The sequence below is a fragment of the Epinephelus lanceolatus genome, chromosome 8, assembly GCF_041903045.1.
Source record: "Epinephelus lanceolatus isolate andai-2023 chromosome 8, ASM4190304v1, whole genome shotgun sequence".
Lineage (NCBI taxonomy): Eukaryota > Metazoa > Chordata > Actinopteri > Perciformes > Serranidae > Epinephelus > Epinephelus lanceolatus.
This window is the reverse complement of record NC_135741.1, coordinates 44,429,277-44,447,705: the sequence shown is the minus strand read 5'-3', so window position 1 is coordinate 44,447,705 and position 18,429 is coordinate 44,429,277. Positions and strand designations below refer to the sequence as shown.

Below are 18,429 nucleotides of genomic sequence, written 5' to 3'. Positions count from 1 at the left end.
ATTGCTTTTCATTTTGTTGTTACAGTAGAAACACCACCAAAAAAAGTACCAGCAAAGATGTACAACTGAAAGTATAACTCAGTCTTAATACAAATGTTTTAGTTTGTCTTTGTGATAGGTTTTATAAAAAGTTAATTTTTAAAAAAGTTTTTATTTAACCCCAAATATGTGTGAGTCTTTCCATATCACGTATCCCTTCAACAATGTCCAGCCAGTGGGTGTTTCTCAAAGTCAAGGATCCTTCCTTGGGAGAACGGGAGGGAAGGATCCTGCAGAGGCAAGGCAAGAGTCCTCCCTAGCATTCAGTGACCACACATTGGAACAGGCTAACAAGTGTACTCAGGTGATCGTCATTAACCCTCAGCAGACTGAGGAGGTTTCAGTTACTGTGATAATTTTGACACTCTTTAATGTTGTACAGTTTTAAACAAATATCAGTATTGTCAGAATCACGTGACTTTTAGGGAGAATATATTTCTGGATCATATTTAAGAGTAAGTGGAGTAATGAAGTAAAGACAACAGCTGAAAATGTTCTAAATTATCATTAACAGTATGAACACAGACTCACACTGTGTCACACTGTGTCACACTGTGTCATTTCAAAGTGATCCATACAATAATCTCAACCACAGATCTCATTTGATGAGCCACACTGCTCTGAAACGACTGACTGCACTGATTATAGATTATACCGTCCGGTTATCCTCTGAAATATGTTCACCTCAGAACAAATGGGTGATGTTTTGACCTGCAGGATATTCTAAAGTCTTTACTGTGGCAGTTCTCACCGCGACCCCCCCTCCAAAAAAACACCAATTAAAACTGACAGAATGAAAACACTTATCATGTCGTTATCATGTGAATATTTGAAGGAGGAGGGGAGGGGGACACTTAGCGCTCCATCTCCGCTGTAAATGATTCATTTAAAAACTTGAATGTTTTATCTAAATCACGTTATTTCAAAAAAATCTCATTATTTGGCAGTGGACACATTGGTAAGTGTAAATTAAGAGGTTTCTGTCTATTTTTTTTTCACACTTGTATGATAAAAACTCGTGGAGACATTAATCCACATAAATTACATATTAATCTAAATCCTGCCAAGCTCTGCTGGCGCAGGTTTCATTGAAGAGGCTCCGCCTTCACTTCCAGCAAATCTTGTACTGTGCAAAGCATTGTGGGAATTTTATACCCGCGGAGGATCCACACATGCATCTATGACATAGCGTCCTTCAAATTTGGCCGTTTGAGGATCCTTCCTTGACTTTGAGAAACACCTAGTGTCTCAGGTTAGGGAGGGTCACATGTTTTTTGTGATTCATAACATCAAATCTACCCATTCATATCATCCCAATACTTTGCCATTTTTGACACTTCCAGAATACATGAGTGTAGTTCGCATCCTTCTCTGCAGCACAGCTGTTCAGATGAAAATCAGTATTCTTCCCACACCCTGGAGCTGGTGGTTGTATGTTGTACTTTAAATTGTGCCAGGTCTCTTTAGATAAATTAATCTTGAGTTCTGTTTCCTCTTTACCTCTAACTAGTGCAGAACCCATTAAAAACGAGCCTGTTAGGAATGGACTGATCGCTTGGCCTGTGATGTTGCTGCTTGTAGTTTTCTCAAGATCTGCTCTTCCAAACAACTTGACACTTGAGGCTGCACTTCCCTGGGTCCTGAGCAATATACACAGCTACTCTGTCTTCTGGTTCACAAATAAAGCCAGGCCCCCACCTTTTTTCTTTCCATTAGCTTTAGAGTCTCTGTCCGATCGTATGAGAGTGAAGCCAGGTAGATCCACGTTGGAGTCTGAGATGTTTTGATTCAACCACGTTTCCGTAAAACACATGAGACTGCACTCACAGTATACTTTCTGAGTCTTCACCAATATCTCCAGTTCATCACTCTTGTTGGGCAGAGAGCTGACATTTCCCATGATGACTGATGGCAGAAAGGGCTTATATCTCCATTTTCAAGCCTTCACCTTTGCACCAGCACGGCAACCACGAAAACACCTCTTCATCTTGGCTGGAATAGGATGGTGTCCTCCAGACTTGATCCGTTTCAACGAAAAAAGCTTGTCTCTTGAATAAACTCTTCTCTTCACTGAAGTATCCATTAGTAGCTGAGAAAAATATAATAACAATTCAGTAAAACGAAGTAAAATTGCAGAGCTACCAGACTTTGCTGCCGCTAGTTGAAGCGCATATTCTAGAATCAGAGTCAATTTCTATGTTGAAAACTCAGATTAATCTTTTCATTGAAACAAATGTTGTTTCTGCAGGCACAACTTGGGAAGCATTTGAAGCTTTCATTAGGGGACGTGCTATTCAGTTTTCATCCTATAAGAAAAAAACATAACCTGAGAAAACAGATTCAGAGAAAAAGGTGGAAGAGACTGAAGGAAGGCTAATACTAAATTTCTCCCCACAAAATTTGAAACTAGTCACACAGCTAAAATATGAGTACAATCAGATACTTTCACCAACGGTTGAATTTGAACTGTTTAGAGTTAGGCAAAAGTATTTTGAATCTGGGGACAAGAGCGGGAAACTTTTGGCTCATTAAAGTTGTCCATGGCCACAATAACTGCCGTCCAGTCTCAGGGAGGGGATCTCAAGACAGAGTCAAATTTTATATGAAGCTCTATACTTCATCTTTGTCTTGCACAAATGATGAAATTCTCTAATTTCTGGGAGGGTTAAACCTCCGTACTTTGGAGACAGACAGTTATTTGACCTTTGTAGTCTGGTAAAGCACTGGGGTGTGACGGACGTACAGCTGAATTTTTCCAAGTGTTTTTCCAACGAGCTCACTGCTCTTCTGTTACAAATGTATAATGATGCATTTGGGAGAGGAGAGTTGCCGCCCACTTTATCTCAGGAACTAATATCTTTAATCTTGATGAAAGGCAAAGATCCTACTAATTGCAGAAATTGTCGTCCAATCTCTCTGATATCACTGGACACAAAAATACTGTCTAAAATGTTTGCAAATCACCTCAGTAGAGTTATAGCCACTCTAATAAACCCTGACCAAGTCAGGTTCCTTTGTAACAGATTTGCCTCTAATAATATTGATGGCTGATTCATGTAATGTGGGCAGTCAGGAAATACTTTCAGGAATGCTGAAAAAGCATTTGATTGTGTAGAATGGAATCATGTTTTTCCAAATGCTAGAGATCTTTGGTTTTGAGCAGAAGTTCATAAAAAGAGTGAAATTATTCTACACTTCACCTCAAGCAGCTGTTCAAATCAATGGAATAATTTCCTCGAATTTTAAACTTGGTCACAGGACCCAGCAATGCTTACGGCAGTCTACTTAACTATTTTGTTTAGCAATAGAGCCTCTTGCTGTAGCAATTAGAAAAGACCCAAATTTTCTTGGGGTCAGGATCAGGGGTTACAAACATAATCTTGTGCTTTACAGCGACAATATTTTGCTTTCCAAATTGATCCATACTTCAGTCTTTCTCCTGGTATATGGGACATCCCCAAACTCCTTGGTGGCAAATCCCCAGATATACAGTATGGAGGGATCGGGTGAATAAGGTGGGCTTGGGTGACCTTTATAAAGAAGGTGTTCTTAAGTCATTTGACAGTCTTTTTGAACAGTTCAATTTAGCCGGTAACCAACTGAGAATTGAATTGAATTGAATTCTTGTCAGTACTTTTGGCTCAACACATAGTCATCCTTTAGGCTTGGACCTCATTATTGCACATTGCAGAAACAGGACATGGGGCTTCTTACTACTACTCTATGCTTATAAACAAGTCTGGTTACAAATTCACCTCAGCTCTGAAAATACAGTGGGAAAGGAACTTGGGCACCATCTTTAAAGAAGATGAGTGGGATAAAATCATGGGGGTTACCAAGGAGGTTTCCAGTGATATCAGAATAAGGTTAATACAATTCAGACTTTTTCATTGATTCTACTGGTACCCTTGCAGGTTATTCAGACTTTAAGTTTAAAAGAAACACCGGACTGTTGGAGGTGTAGTGGGGAGGTAGGTGACTTGGTCTATGCACTGTGGTCATGCTCAAAAGCACAGGCCTTTCAGATCAGAGTCCATGAGTATATCAAAGAGGTCGCAGAGGTAGATTATGAGTTTTGTCCTGGTGTATACTAGGGATGTAGTGGGGTGTCATGTATGTATAATTTGTTGTTTTCATTTCAAATTGATGCGAAAGTTTCGTTTTTACTTCTAATTTGACGATAAGGGTCTATAAAACAATTTTGGTTCGAGTGTCAAGCAGTCAGATTAAAAATTGGCCTCTAGGGGGTGTTGGCGGTTCCCAACCACCAGCCTTAGCAAAATATGGTAACTGTTATAACTTTTGTTTGGATTATCCAATCTGGACATATGAGATATGGTATGGTATGGATGCGGGATCAGGAGTAGCAACTGATATATGAACCATATTGTCCATAAAAGGTTTTTTTTTCTGGTATTGGCACATATCCACAAAAATAGACAAGAGAATCATAGGCCTGATGAGCTTTTATTGAAATATTTTTTACCTGCATTCAGAACCAACAATACAGTGACATTTTTCTTTATCTTTTACTTTTCACAATTGCACTTGCACAGACGTGTGCACTTCAAATTTGCCCTCATGCACTTGCTCCGAGAGCAGGTAGGCCTACTTGTACAAGTACTTGTACAAGTGCACTTTACATCCAAGTGGAATGCATCCTTGGCGAGGGGCATGATCCAAATGGGAAGTAGTTTGCCGTCCTCTTCCTTCCACCCATGATCAGTGGGGTTGTTGACAGGCATCATGGACCTGAATGAATGAATGAATGAATTATTGAATGTTATTATTTGACATAATAATACAATACACAATGCATACAGATGCATACCTTTGGGCTGTCGTTCAGATGCTTGCTTGGAAGACACTCCTTTTGAGGTGTTGATCCAAAGCATCACTTGTTGGGGGAATTTTCTCCACATCCCTAGTCTTCTGTGAGAATAGCCTCATTCGGACAAGATCAACATCATTGTCCTCATTTGACTCATTGGAGTACAGCCTACAGATGAAGTTTGTTGCCACTTCTTTCAGCCTTGGCGATATTTGGAATGTTGACGATGGTTGCAAATTCCTCCGTGAGGGATGGCACTTTGTGCATCAACTTGCAGCAGGATTGCTTATACTTGTATTTGTTTCGCCACCACAGAAGAGGCATAGATTACGATTAACAGCTGTACCAGTCTGGCAGGATCTTCTTGTTGCAGGAGGCAATCCCTTAGAATAATGTTTTTTTGCACTGTCAAGTGCTGATGCCCTGTAAAGCTGACGACATGATTTGTGCCAGGATGCACGATTCGGCTGCATGGATTCTTCATCTGGAAGTTCTACATCTGGATGGGGAGCAGCACCAGTTTCTCTGAACTGACTAAGGAGGCTAATGATTTCTGTGTAGGCTCCCTCTCTACGACTAGCAACTGGATTTTCAAGAGGGCAAACAAGTTTTCCTCAGTTTCTTTTTGGCACAGAATACATACAGTGCCCTCCAAAAGTATTGGAACAGTGAGGCCAATTCCTTTATTTTTGTTGTAGACTGAAAATATTTGGGTTTGACATCAAAAGATGAATATGGGACAAGAGATCAACATTTCAGCTTTTATTTCCAGGTATTTACATCTGGATCTGATACACAACTTAGAAGATAGCACCTTTTGTTTGAACCCACCCATTTTTCATGAGAGCAAAAGTATTGGAACATGTGACTGACAGGTGTGTTTTGTTGCCCAGGTGTCTCCCAATTACATTGATTATTCAAACAATAAATAGCACTGGATGTCTGAGCTCAGTTTCAGATTGGGTACGATAGGTTTTGCCTGTGCAGACTGCATTTAGAGGTGGAACCAACATGAAAACCAGAGAGCTGTCTATGGGTGAAAAAGAAGCAATTGTGAATCTGAGAGAAGATAGACAATCAATCAGAGCCATTGCACAAACATTGGCCATAGCCAGTACAACCATTTGGAATGTCCTGAAGAAGAAAAAAACCACTGGTGTACTAAGCAACAGACGTCGAACAGGTAGACCAAGGAAAACATCAGCAGTTGATGACAGAAACATTGTGAGAGCTGTAAAGAAAGACCCTAAAACAACTGTTAGTGACATCAGCAACAACCTCCAGAGGGCAGGAGTGAAGGTATCACAATCTACTGTTCGCAGAAGACTTCATGAACAAAAGTACAGAGGCTACACCAGAAGATGCAAACCACTCATTAGCAAGAAGAATAGGAAGGCCAGGCTGGAATTTGCCAAAAGGTACAGAGATGAGCCTCAAAAATTCTGGGAAAAAGTTTTATGGACTGATGAGACAAAGATTAACTTTTTCCAAAGTGATGGAAAGGCGAAAGTTTGGAGAAAGAAAGGATCTGCTCATGATCCCAAACATACAAGCTCATCTGTGAAACACGGTGGAGGTAATGTCATGGCTTGGGCTTGCATGGCTTCTTCTGGGACGGGCTCTTTCATCTTCATTGATGATGTAACACATGATGGCAGCAGCAAAATGAACTCAGAAGTCTACAGAAACATTTTGTCTGCTAATTTAAAGAAAGATGCAACCAAACTGATTGGGAGATCCTTCATCATGCAGCAAGATAACGACCCAAAACACACTACCAAAACAACAAAGGAGTTTCATCAGGGGCAAGAAGTGGAAGGTTTTAGACTGGCCAAGTCAGTCTCCAGACTTAAACCCAATAGAGCATGCATTTTACCTGCTGAAGAGGAGACTGAAGGGAGTAACCCCCAAAACAAACAACAACTGAAAGAGGCTGCGGTGAAAGCCTGGAAAAGCATCACAAAAGAAGAATGCAAAAGTTTGGTGATGTCAATGGGTCACAGGCTTGATGCAGTTATTGAAAGCAAAGGATTTGCAACTAAATATTAAGTCTCATTCACTTTAATCTATTTTAAGTTTATATGTTCCAATACTTTTGCTCACCTAAAAATTTTGTGTTCCATTACAAATAATGCTATCTTCTAAGTTGTGTATCAGATCCAGATGTAAATACCTGGAAATAAAAGCTGAAATGTTGATCTCTTGTTTCATATTCATCTTTTGATGTCAAACCCAAATGTTTTCAGTCTACAACAAAAGTAAACGAATTGGACTCACTGTTCCAATACTTTTGGAGGGCACTGTAACTGCTATTTCCTTGTCTCCGCCATCTCTTCAAAAGACTTTTAAACAGACTATTCCCACTTATTGAACTTTTTTTTAACTCTTTTTAGGGCTCTGACAACAGGAAAGAGTAAAAAAGAGATGTGTCATTACTTTTAGTATTTTTATTTTTGTTTTACTTATGACAGGTTACTTCAAAATATCAGTAACACAAGAGAGCAATCGGTTCAGCAATACAGAGCTTCATTCACATTTTCCCATTGTGGCTACTCACAAAATATTCACATTATACCAAAATATGTTAAATAGAATAAATTAACAAATGCCTTCACATAGTCACAGCACTGCAGGACATTGTACAAATATACAAACGTCCCAGTGCTGGCAAACACTTTGGCTAGCTCATACTATTGGGATTTATTACTTCTTCCACATTATGTTTCCATATTCATAAAACGCTTAGGTTACTTCCTGTCAAGTCTTTGTCTACTTACCTTCAAAATATGAATTTCACAAGAAAACAATCAGTAGAGCTCATAATCTTGTACATGCTTGTTAGCTATCTGATGAGCTAACATTGCAGTACTGGCTACCAAGAAGTCAAGACAAGACACTTTGGCTAGCCTCCCCTCTAGTGGCAGTAGATGGTATATTATATATTATATATATATTATATATGTATATTAAAGTGGGTTTTTTTTTTTTCTCACAATGCACAAGTTTTGCTGGTATTTGAAGGCAAGCAATGAAATGTAAATGTTAAAAGTGCATTACAATAAGAGAATAAGACATGGGAGTGGGGTAATTTATATTATTATATCTAACTCTAGTTCCCCAAATATTTACTGTCTCATTTGTGTGAAATATCATAAGTAATCTCCAATCATGTTTATTTTATTTTTATTGAATTATTTATTCACGAAAACCTAGGTACAGGCACCAACATTACCATTCTAGGTTCAAGACAATAGAAGTTATGAAGCATAATTTGATAAAAAAAATAAAATAAAATAAGGAAATTGGCAGCCATCTTTGATTTTTGCCATACCAGAATATTCAAAACATCAATATTTCAACTCCAGTTGATTTCTCACACAGTATAGACTCTAAATAACAATAAAAATAATATTACACAGCAATTGTGTGGAAATTAAGATATGTTTTCAAAAATTCATGATTTTGATTGTGGCCATTTTGGGAAATGAGCAAAAAAAAGGTTGCTACTCCTGATCCCGCACCCATACATACCTCATAAATCCAGATTGGATAATCCCATAAAAGGTTATAACAGTCACCATATTTTGCTAAGGCCGGTGGGGGGTTGGGAACCGCCAACACCCCCTAGAGGCCAATTTTTAATATGATTGCTTGACACTCGAGCCAAAATTGTTCTATAGACCCTTACCTTCACATTAGAAGTGAAAATGAAACTTTCGCATCAATTTGAAATGACTGAGTGTCTAGGCACCCCACTAATGTTCCTGGCGACTAATTTCCCTGTCGACTAAAGAAAAATTCAAATTAAGAGTAGTCAGCTAGTCTAAAAAAGGTAAAGCACTCAGAAAACAGTCATAATTTAGTACAATTTATTGTTAAGTATTTGAAACATTGTCTAAAAACATTGTATGCATTAAGAGCCCTTTGAAGCCTTTAAGATAAGATAAGATAAGATATACTTTATTGATCCCCCATGGGGAAAATTCAAGTATCACAGCAGCACAAGACAAAATCAAAGGACATTTAATAGAATAAGATTAAAGAGAAAAAAAAAATTAAAGCTAATAATAGATAAATAAAAGATAAAATAAAATTTCTACATCAATAAAATTTCTATATCAGATGAATGAAGTGACTAAAAAATAGCAGACAAAGTGTTGAAAGGAATTAAGTGACAGGTGGCAGATGAAGTGTTATTATTGGACAAATGCAAGATAGGTCCGTTCAGAGCTAGATGTAGCTAAGCCAAACCGCTGTTGTACATCACAAACTTCAACAACCATGTCGGATTTTAAATGCCGCCAATGTACACTTTGCGCCATGCGGTATGAGTGCGAACATGACAGCAACTCAGTCAAAAGTTGACCACCAAAATAACATCTAAAATAAATAAATTGTCTCTGAAATGTGGGGCACAATGAACCTTGTAGATTATCCAACAGAAATTATAGCAATTCACTTTGAAGTTAATAAAATAACATCTAATTTATAATTAAATTTGAGATGAAATGAGAGGCATTTTGTGCCATGTAATATGAATGTAAACCCTGCATTTTATCTGGCAACAACTCACTTAAAGTTAACAAATAATATAACATCTCAAAAAAGATAAATTACATCTGAATTCATTTTCTAGATCAAAGTAGATATATAGATAGCCTTTATTGTCCCATGGGGAAATTTGTTTTCACAATCTGTCACAACATTTGGATACACAAAACACCGCCAACAAACACCATGCACAAACACCACCAAACATTGAACAACATATGCATACACACACAATGCACAAACACCACCAGGCATTGAACAACCGACACATATATCACACTCAGGAGGGCTGTGCTGAGATAGCAGATGGGACAAAGCTCTTGTTGAAGCGTGCCTGTCTCCACCTCAGGGTCCTGTATCTGCGCCCAGACAGCAGCAGTGTGAAGTGTGGGTTGAGAGGGTGATCCGAGTCATTAGTTATTGTTCATGCGAGACGTGTGACAGCTCGGTGGTTGAGCTCTGTGAGGTTGGGTGTGGGATGGTTGATGATTTTGGATGCGGTGTGTGTTATTTTGTTAGTTTGTTCCTGTTAGTGGTGGACAGCATGTCGTAGAAACAGGGGGAACAGTACAGAAGGATGGGTTGAATGATACTGGTGTACAGTAGTGACAGAAGGTGGGGGGGCAACAGAGAGGGCACAGAGCTTGTGGATTCTCTGGAGTCTCTGCTGGGACCTTTTGTGAATGTTGGTGATGTGTTGATCAAATGTCAGTTTATTGTCTATAGTGAGTCCGAGGTATTTGAAGTGGCTGACCTGTTCAACTGTTTGGTTATGGATGGAGGTGGGGTCCAGTTCAGAGGTATTGCCAAGTATTGCCAAACCATGCTGGTTGTGCGAGAGGACATCTCTCCAGTTTCCCACCGTGCTGTTTTAAAACTCCGGTCTACGCGAACATTACCACTGGGAGGGAGACTGCTGTCTGACGACTCTGTAGCACCCACTAGTAGTGGGCGGCTGCATGACCGTTAAGTGGCCTTGTACATGAATAAAACACTACCTAGCGAGGTGGCAGATGTTTAATCATTAAGATGTCTAATCGTGCGCATCCCTAGCGTATACATACTTGGACATCCTCAACCCATTGACCACATTGTAAAACCTCCAGCAAATTAGATTGACACAAGTATTGTCATTGGTAAACAGATGATAATGAAAACATGGAAAGCTGTAGAAGGCCCCCCACAGGGGGGCCAGTGAACATACTTGTCTGAGCATAGGGGGAGTGATTTTGATGTTGCAAAGTACCAGGCTCATAACATACATGGTGTGCGTATATTGATATGTTTGTTACAAAATGTTATGTGTAGTTGTAAACATACAGTCACATGTTGTCAGTAGTGCGTACAGCTCTTGTTGGGGCATTAAAGTAACCACCATCCCCATTCCTGCCACCCATTCATTTAAACACATCTCCTTCAAACTCTCTGGTCCTACTCCTTTAGTAACAACTATTATCTGCATAATGCATCACCTCTCCAGCCTCAACTTCCATATCTCTGACCACTTGGCAGTCACCTTGGACATTGACATCTCTATCCCTACCCCAAAAGAAAAACATAAAATACCTTTGAGAAATCTGAAATCCATCTCCCCTTCAGCCTTCTCAGCTTCTCTTGCCCGTGTAACGTCTGCCCTCACCCACTGTCTGATAATCCCTCCGACCTTGTCAACTACTACAACGACACACTCTCCTCCTGTCTCAACCAACTAGCTCTTCTCAAAACTAAAACGGTCTCATTCACACACTCCTGAACTCCACCAAATGAAATCCTGTAAGCGCCAGCTCAAAAGACTCTCCAAGAAAACCGGTTTAACAGTACATCTCCAGGCCTATAAAGACTATCTTCAGCAAAACAAAAGTGCTGTTACCACAGCCCGGTCCACCTACTACTCACAGCTCATAAACTCTGGCTCCACCAATACCAAGGCTCGCTTCTCCACCTTACACAGTTCATTTACTTACTGTCCAGTTGAGTGAACGCTGGCATGAATCACTGCCACTGCTCTCCAGCTTTTTAATTAACTTTTAACTGCAGTCTCTACTTCTGTAACAGTCATTCCACCCCCGACCTATGCTGCTCCTTGTATTTCACATTCTGGCATCATATCACATCGGATTATCCCACATTCGGGAGGCTTTACTAGCCTAACGTCAACATTACCTGTGACGCCCTGGCTGCTCCTGCTTTGTGGATCCGACTGCTGAGCCAGAATGTGGATCAGCAGGTTGGCTGTGTGGTCTATATTCTTCTGGACTGCGCTGGTCTTTCAGATTAACTCCTCAACATCCCTGCTCCAGCAATACTCGGCTGCTGAGCTTCTGAGGCTTCGCCTCCACTCGGCTGTCCCATCACTGGTGTTGCAGCTTTTCCCTGATGTCACTCGTCTTCCTCGCTGGAAATACATCCACTGTGCGTCTCAACTGAGCTTTGATGACTCCTCTTCCATCAAGTCCATCTGGTCTGCATCTCGCTGCCAACTGAGAAACTCCACTAGGAGAGTGGACCACGGTGTACTAGCCAACCTAGCCAGGTCGGCTTACACTCCATACATGAGCGACTACAGTGATCTCTGCTTCAGTGTATTCAACATCCGCTCACTTACGGGCAAAGGACAACTCCTCCAGGACCTCATCATTGACCGCAAGTATGACTTCTTATGTCTGACTGATACTTGGCGACAACTTAATGACTTTTCCCAGCTGAACGAAGCAACTCCCCCTGGGTTTGTTTACACCTGTCAGCCCTGTGCCACTGGCCGTGGGGGAGAGAGACTTTCCAGGTCTCACGAGATCATCGCGAGACCTGGAAAGTCTCGCCGGTCTGTGTGCCAGCATACCAGTCATTTGAGTCTCTTGCCATAAAACTGAATGGTCCATCTCCAACCATAGTTGCCACTGTTTACCGTCCACCCAAGCCTAACTCTTCATTCTCTGCTTTTCTCACTAAAATTTCCTCCCTCTCCCCCAATTTAATTCTGCTTGGTGATTTTAACATACATATAGACAATACTCATAACCACCTCACCAAAGACTTCATTTCTTGCTTGGACAGCTTTGGGTTGCAGCAGTTTATTGATTTTCCCACCCACTCAAAGGGTCATATTTTAGACCTCATCTGCTGCTCCGGTGTTACTCCCTCCAAGTATTCTGCAGCTGATCTCCCCATCTCTGACCACATGCTTATTTCATTCACTGTTAATGTCAGATTATCCAAAACCAAACTATCTCGCACCATCTCATTCCGTAACATTGACAATATTAACTTAACTGCACTGGTCACTGGTATTGCTAATCTTTCTAGCGTCAGCCCCACATCCACTCCTGATGAACTGCTCTCCCACTACAATAGTGGTCTGCACAACCTCCTGGACACTCTGGCTCCAGTAAAACACGGACTGTCTCCTTCACCCAATCTGCACCTGGTTTACACCCGAACTCCGCCAGCTCAAAGCAAAAAGTCGTCAACTGGAATGCCTCTACAGAAAAACTGGTCTCACTGTTCACAAGGACATGTTCATGAATCACATTCTCTTCTATAAGGACTCTCTCTCTATTACAAAATCCACCTACTATGCAGATTTAATCAGACTGGCCCATGGAAACACACAAGCATTATTCACCTTGGTTAACAAAACACCACGCTCACCAGACTGTCTTCCTCCCCACTTCTACTCAACTGACTTCTGCAATTCCATTGTGGCATTACACAGTGACAATTTTCAACACTAAGATTGACAGTATTCATCAGCAATTAGCCCCTCACATCTCAGCCACCTCACCCATCCCAGTTTTCCAAATCCCTTTATCCCACCCCCTCTCCAGCTTCAAACTTCCCTCTGCTGCTGACATCGGATCTCATCCACAAATCCAAGCCATCTTCCTGTCAGCTTGATCCTCTCCCTACCTCTCTGGTCAGAGTCCCTGTCCATTCTCTGACCCCTCTAATAACTGCTATTGTCCACTCTCTTCTCACTTCTGGCATTGTTCCCTAGACCCTCAAATCTTCGTCCCATCTCTAATCTCCATTTCCTCTCCAAAATTCTGGAAAAATTTGTAGCATCAATAACCTCTATGAACAGTTCCAATCTAGCTTTCGCCCATTCCACAGCACTGAAACAGCTCTTGTCAAAGTCACCAATGACCTCCTCATGGCTGCTGACACTGGACTCCTCACCATTCTCACCCTTCTCGATCTGAGTGCGGCCTTTGACACAATCTCCCACACCATCCTCATTGACAGATTAGCCACCACTGGATTATCCGACACACCCCTGGACTGGTTTAAATCATATCTCTCTGGCCGCACTCGGTGGGTTCAACTGAAAACATTTACATCCCAACCAGTCCTTCTCTCTTCCGGTGTACCCCAAGGTTCTGTGCTTGGACCTCTCCTGTTTTTCATCTACCTCCTCCCTCTTGGCAGTATTTTCCACAAATATAACATTCAATTTCATTGGTACGCGGATGACACCCAGCTCTACCTGTCCACCAAACCCACCTCCTCCCTCTCCGATTGCCTACCAGAAGTCAGATCCTGGTTCTCCTACAATTTTCTCAAACTTAACAGTGACAAAACTGAGCTCCTTCTCATTGGCACCAAATCCACCCTTTCAAAGATAAACAGTTTCTCCATCTCCTTTGACAACTCCTCTGTTTCCCCTTCCCCCCAGGTTAAGTGTCTGGGTGTCATCCTTGACAGCACCCTATCATTCCAGTCCCACATCAGTAATGTCACTCGCTCAGCTTACTTCCATCTGCGTAACATCTCACGCCTGCGCCTTTCCCTCACACCCAACAGTACTGCTATCCTGATCCACACCCTGGTTGCATCCCATCTTGACTACTGTAATTCCCTTCTTTTTGGTTTACCAGACAGGTCCATCCATAAAGTGCAACTGGTTCAAAACTCTGCCACCAGAATTACTTCCAGAACCCCCTCTTCTAGTCATATTAGACCTGTCCTGCAGCAACTCCATTGGCCTCCAATCAAATACCGCATCACTTACAAAATCCTACTTTTCACCTTCAAGGCCATCAACAACCTTGCCCCCTCAGTATCTTGCTGAGCTCCTTCACATTAACATACCCAGCCGCACTCTCAGGTCCTCCTCCTCCATTCAACTCACCCTGCCACCTGCTCGCTTATACACCATGGGGTCGAGAGCCTTCAGCCGCTCGGCCTCCCGCCTCTGGAACTCTCTACCGCAGGACATAAAACACTCGGACTCTGTCACCTCCTTCAAATCCCGCCTCAAAACTCACCTTTTCAGACAGGCATACTCCCTTTAATCTGGACTGAAATTACCTAACTGTTGCACTTTACTGCTGTTTTATGTATTATGTTATGTATTGCATTTTTTGATTGTCATGTTTTATTGATTGTTTTATTATTATTGTCTTTTGTACGGTGATCTTGAGTGTCCTGAAAGGCGCATATAAATAAAATGTATTATTATTTATTATTATTATTATTATTATAAACCAACTTCCCCAACCCTGCGAGAACACCTCCACATCCTTCACAGTTGACAAGTTTAACTCCTTCCTTTAATTTTTTTCAGACAAAAATTGACTCCATCTACAACAACCTCTCTTCTACACCCGACCCCACTCTCTTCACCCCTCCACCTGTCTCTCCCCCTTTTACCACTCAGCCTTTCACTCGGTTCTCTCCCATCTCCCCAGTGGAGCTGCCCAAGTCTATGGCTGGAATGAAAAACTCCACCTGCGCTCTCAACCCCATCCCATCTAAACTTGTTAAGGACTGCCCCTCCTGCCATCTCCTCAGTAATCACAGAAATCATCAACTCATCCTCCATTTCTGGTTCAGGCCCTCAAACACTCAAACTGGCTGCTGTCACCCCCATCCTCAAAAAATCTGGACTCGATCCTGGCGACATGAGCAACTTTAGACCCAGCACAGAAACCGCCCTCCTCCAAGTCACCAGTAGGATTCATTGACTTATCATTGATCAGATGAACAGTTGTCGAGAAAAGCGACAGACAAATAGTCTCCTTCCATTTTAGATATACATAGTAGAAATTCCTCTACTCATCACTGAACTGTGATAAAGTTTTGAAATCACTCTACCTGAAGAAAAATCTTGGTTCTCCAAAATATATTCCTTTTAAAAAAAATTAAAAAGTTTGTTTTCACCCTTCTCAGTTAGTGCTTATTGGTGTAATGCCCCATGTGCCCATTGTTTAAACCTGGAATAGAGAGTCCCTGGTTTGAAATCAGAATCATAAATCACCCAGCTGAGAACTTAACAACCCTCTCTAGGTTATATTTCTTAATCATTGTATATCAGAATTAAATTAGTGATCTCATTATCCTTGAACATATCCCTATTTGCCATCAAACTTTGGATACCTCATCCCTCCATCCTCAAAATATGATAAAAACATGATTTGTTCTGACAAAAAGGTCTCCTCAACACAAATAATCCAGATTAAATCAAAGATGGTGCACGTCTTTTTTTTGCTAAACACTGCTGTGTTTTGTAGCATTGATGTAATATACATTCTGTTCACCAGTGTCACCAGTAAGTGCATGACTGCTCAGCAGCAGTTGAGTCATTAAGCAAAAAATAAATCCTGTTCCATTTTTATTATTATATTATGTTTTTGAGTTGTCCGTCCACTTGTCCGTCCCATCCTTGTTACCACGATATCTTAAGAACGCCTCAAGGTAATTTCTTAAGATTTGGCACAAATGTCCACTTGGACTCAACAATGAATTTATTTAGTGGTCAAAGGTCAAGGTCACTGGGACTGCACAAAATGTGTTTTGGGCCATAAATCAAGAATTCATATGCTAATTATGAACAAACTTCACACAGATATCTAATAGGATAAAATTATGAAGTGATGACCTTTTATATCCAAAAGGTCAAAGGTCAGTTTCACTGTGACATCATAATTTTCTGCATAAAACACTTTTTTTGGCCATTATTCAATGTCATATCTCAACAACAGAAGGGGAAATATTTTGTCAGATACTGAATTGGTGACTAATCTTGGGCATCCACCGTTAAACTGTGCTGATTGTATAGATCTTCTGTGCTGCTGGGAGGCAGATGTGTGTGAAGCATCCATGTTTTCAAAGACATGAATGTGAATTCTAAGAGACTTGACTAGTGCACAGAGGCATACAATGTGGGGCGGTAATTCTTGTTTCTACATAGTTTGAATGGACCCTTCCATGGTGGAGTGAATTATGTTTTTGGGTCAGAGACATTTGTTGACATATAGTAGTTAGACTTTATGCAGGGTGTGTTCTGTTTTGACAGAGGTTAGTATTTTCCATCTGCCCGCAGTCTTTGTGCAAAGCTAGACCATGCATTTAATGGACCTGTAGTGTCTCTGTACTGGACACACAAAAATGGGATTGTTATGGCTATTTTTACATCTTTACTTGTGACAGCTGACATGTTTTCTTTCCCATAATTTGTATTTTTTGTTTTGTTTTGTTTTTTTAAATGCAGCACGTTCAGAGATTTATTATACATTTTTGTACTTTTTTCAATGTCATCTGAATTTGTCCACAGATCGAGACAGAGAACAGTAGCAAAACTGTGGCTAACCTGGAGAGGATTCTGGATGACTACAAAGCTATTCGACAGGAGAACACTGCACTTGCTGCCAAAGTCAGAGAGGGCTGAAGAAAGCTCAGCTCTACCTGGTGAGGTGGAAATTGTGATTAAAAACAAGGAGCCATGTGGACCTGAATGGGACTGAAACAGCGCTCCAGTTTTCACACTGAAGAACTGAATGAACTGCTGTTCATTAACTCAACCCTCTGTGGCCATTGGAGACCTGCTTTTCTTTGGAAAGGCAACATTATTTTTGAACCATTTAACTAACCTGACATTTAAATGCACAACCTGGATGGATGAAATGACAAATAGTGTTTGATTTCAAAATGATTTCTAAAGCTGGATGTGCTCGCTGAGGATCCATGCACTGGTTTGATTGTTCTTTGCCCAAGTGAAACACAGCAGTGGACAGCAGAGGGTGCTGTCAGGCCTTGTCTGATCAAAGTCACATTATATTGATGTATGAACAGTTTTCATAAGATATATTGATGAAAAACAAATCTTTGACTAGGAATTTTTAATATGGGAAATGATTCCACCATTTTCAGACATTAGTTGTTTTCATGATTATATTTGAACCGAATATGTTGAGTGAATGGCATTTGAATGTAGTCCATAAACAATGTTGTCCGGCTCCATCAGCAAAGTATTGTTGTATATGTTATACCAGCTTATATAAAAATGCCTTACAAACTTGAACAACTTGTCTTGTAATCCTTGAGAAGATGCTGGTCATAATGAGTGGACCTACTGTGATCAACATCATATACATTCTACTGCTCCCAGCTAGTCACCAGTGTCTTCTGACATTGATATTTGATTTGATTTATGTTGTAACGTCAAGTGACCAGAATTTAATGTTAGGGCCACTAAAGCCAATGTCAGTCAATGCAGAATACTGACAACGGATAATGTTGCTTTTTTGTTGGTTCTAAGTTGTGATGTTAGGTAAAGAAAAATCAAAGTCTTCTGATTAAGCATCTCATGCCAACATTATTGCGTCATAGAATAACGATATTTAGTCTCAAAGAATGGAAAACAAAACCCAACTAGTCCATACCCATTGGTAGCTTTGTCACCTTCTACCTATGCCAATCCTCAATGCCTATGTCAGTGAGTCAGTGAGGAGAAAACATGGAACAGACACCCACAGACAGAGTTTTCATCATTATATAGTAAGATGTCCGCAAAATGTCATAATGTAAAGGGATAGTGCACCCAAAAATGAAAATTCAGCCATTATCTACTAGGGCTGTACCCAAATATGCGGATATTCAAATATTCGTTTCTATGGGTAGGTATTCGTTATGAAAATTTGGTATTCGAAATTCGTTTTTCTATTAACTTTTTTTTTTTTTTTAATTTTTTTTGGTGCTAAATGCAGTCTTTTTGTTGTTGGTAAATGTAG

At 40.6% G+C, this 18,429-nt stretch overlaps 1 protein-coding gene across 3 annotated transcripts in view; it reads left to right on the top strand.

The window, feature by feature from the left end:
* ccdc22 (CCC complex scaffolding subunit CCDC22) overlaps window positions 1-17,723 on the top strand; it is an 87,896-nt gene extending 70,173 nt beyond the window's left edge. For all 3 annotated transcript variants that reach the window (XM_033630060.2, XM_033630059.2, XM_033630061.2), the window contains exon 16: window positions 16,974-17,723. In XM_033630060.2, coding sequence (XP_033485951.1) covers window positions 16,974-17,087 — 114 coding nt within the window. In that variant the 3' untranslated portion in view covers window positions 17,088-17,723. The remainder of the gene's footprint in view (window positions 1-16,973) is intronic.
* The last annotated feature ends 706 nt before the right edge of the window (window positions 17,724-18,429 follow it).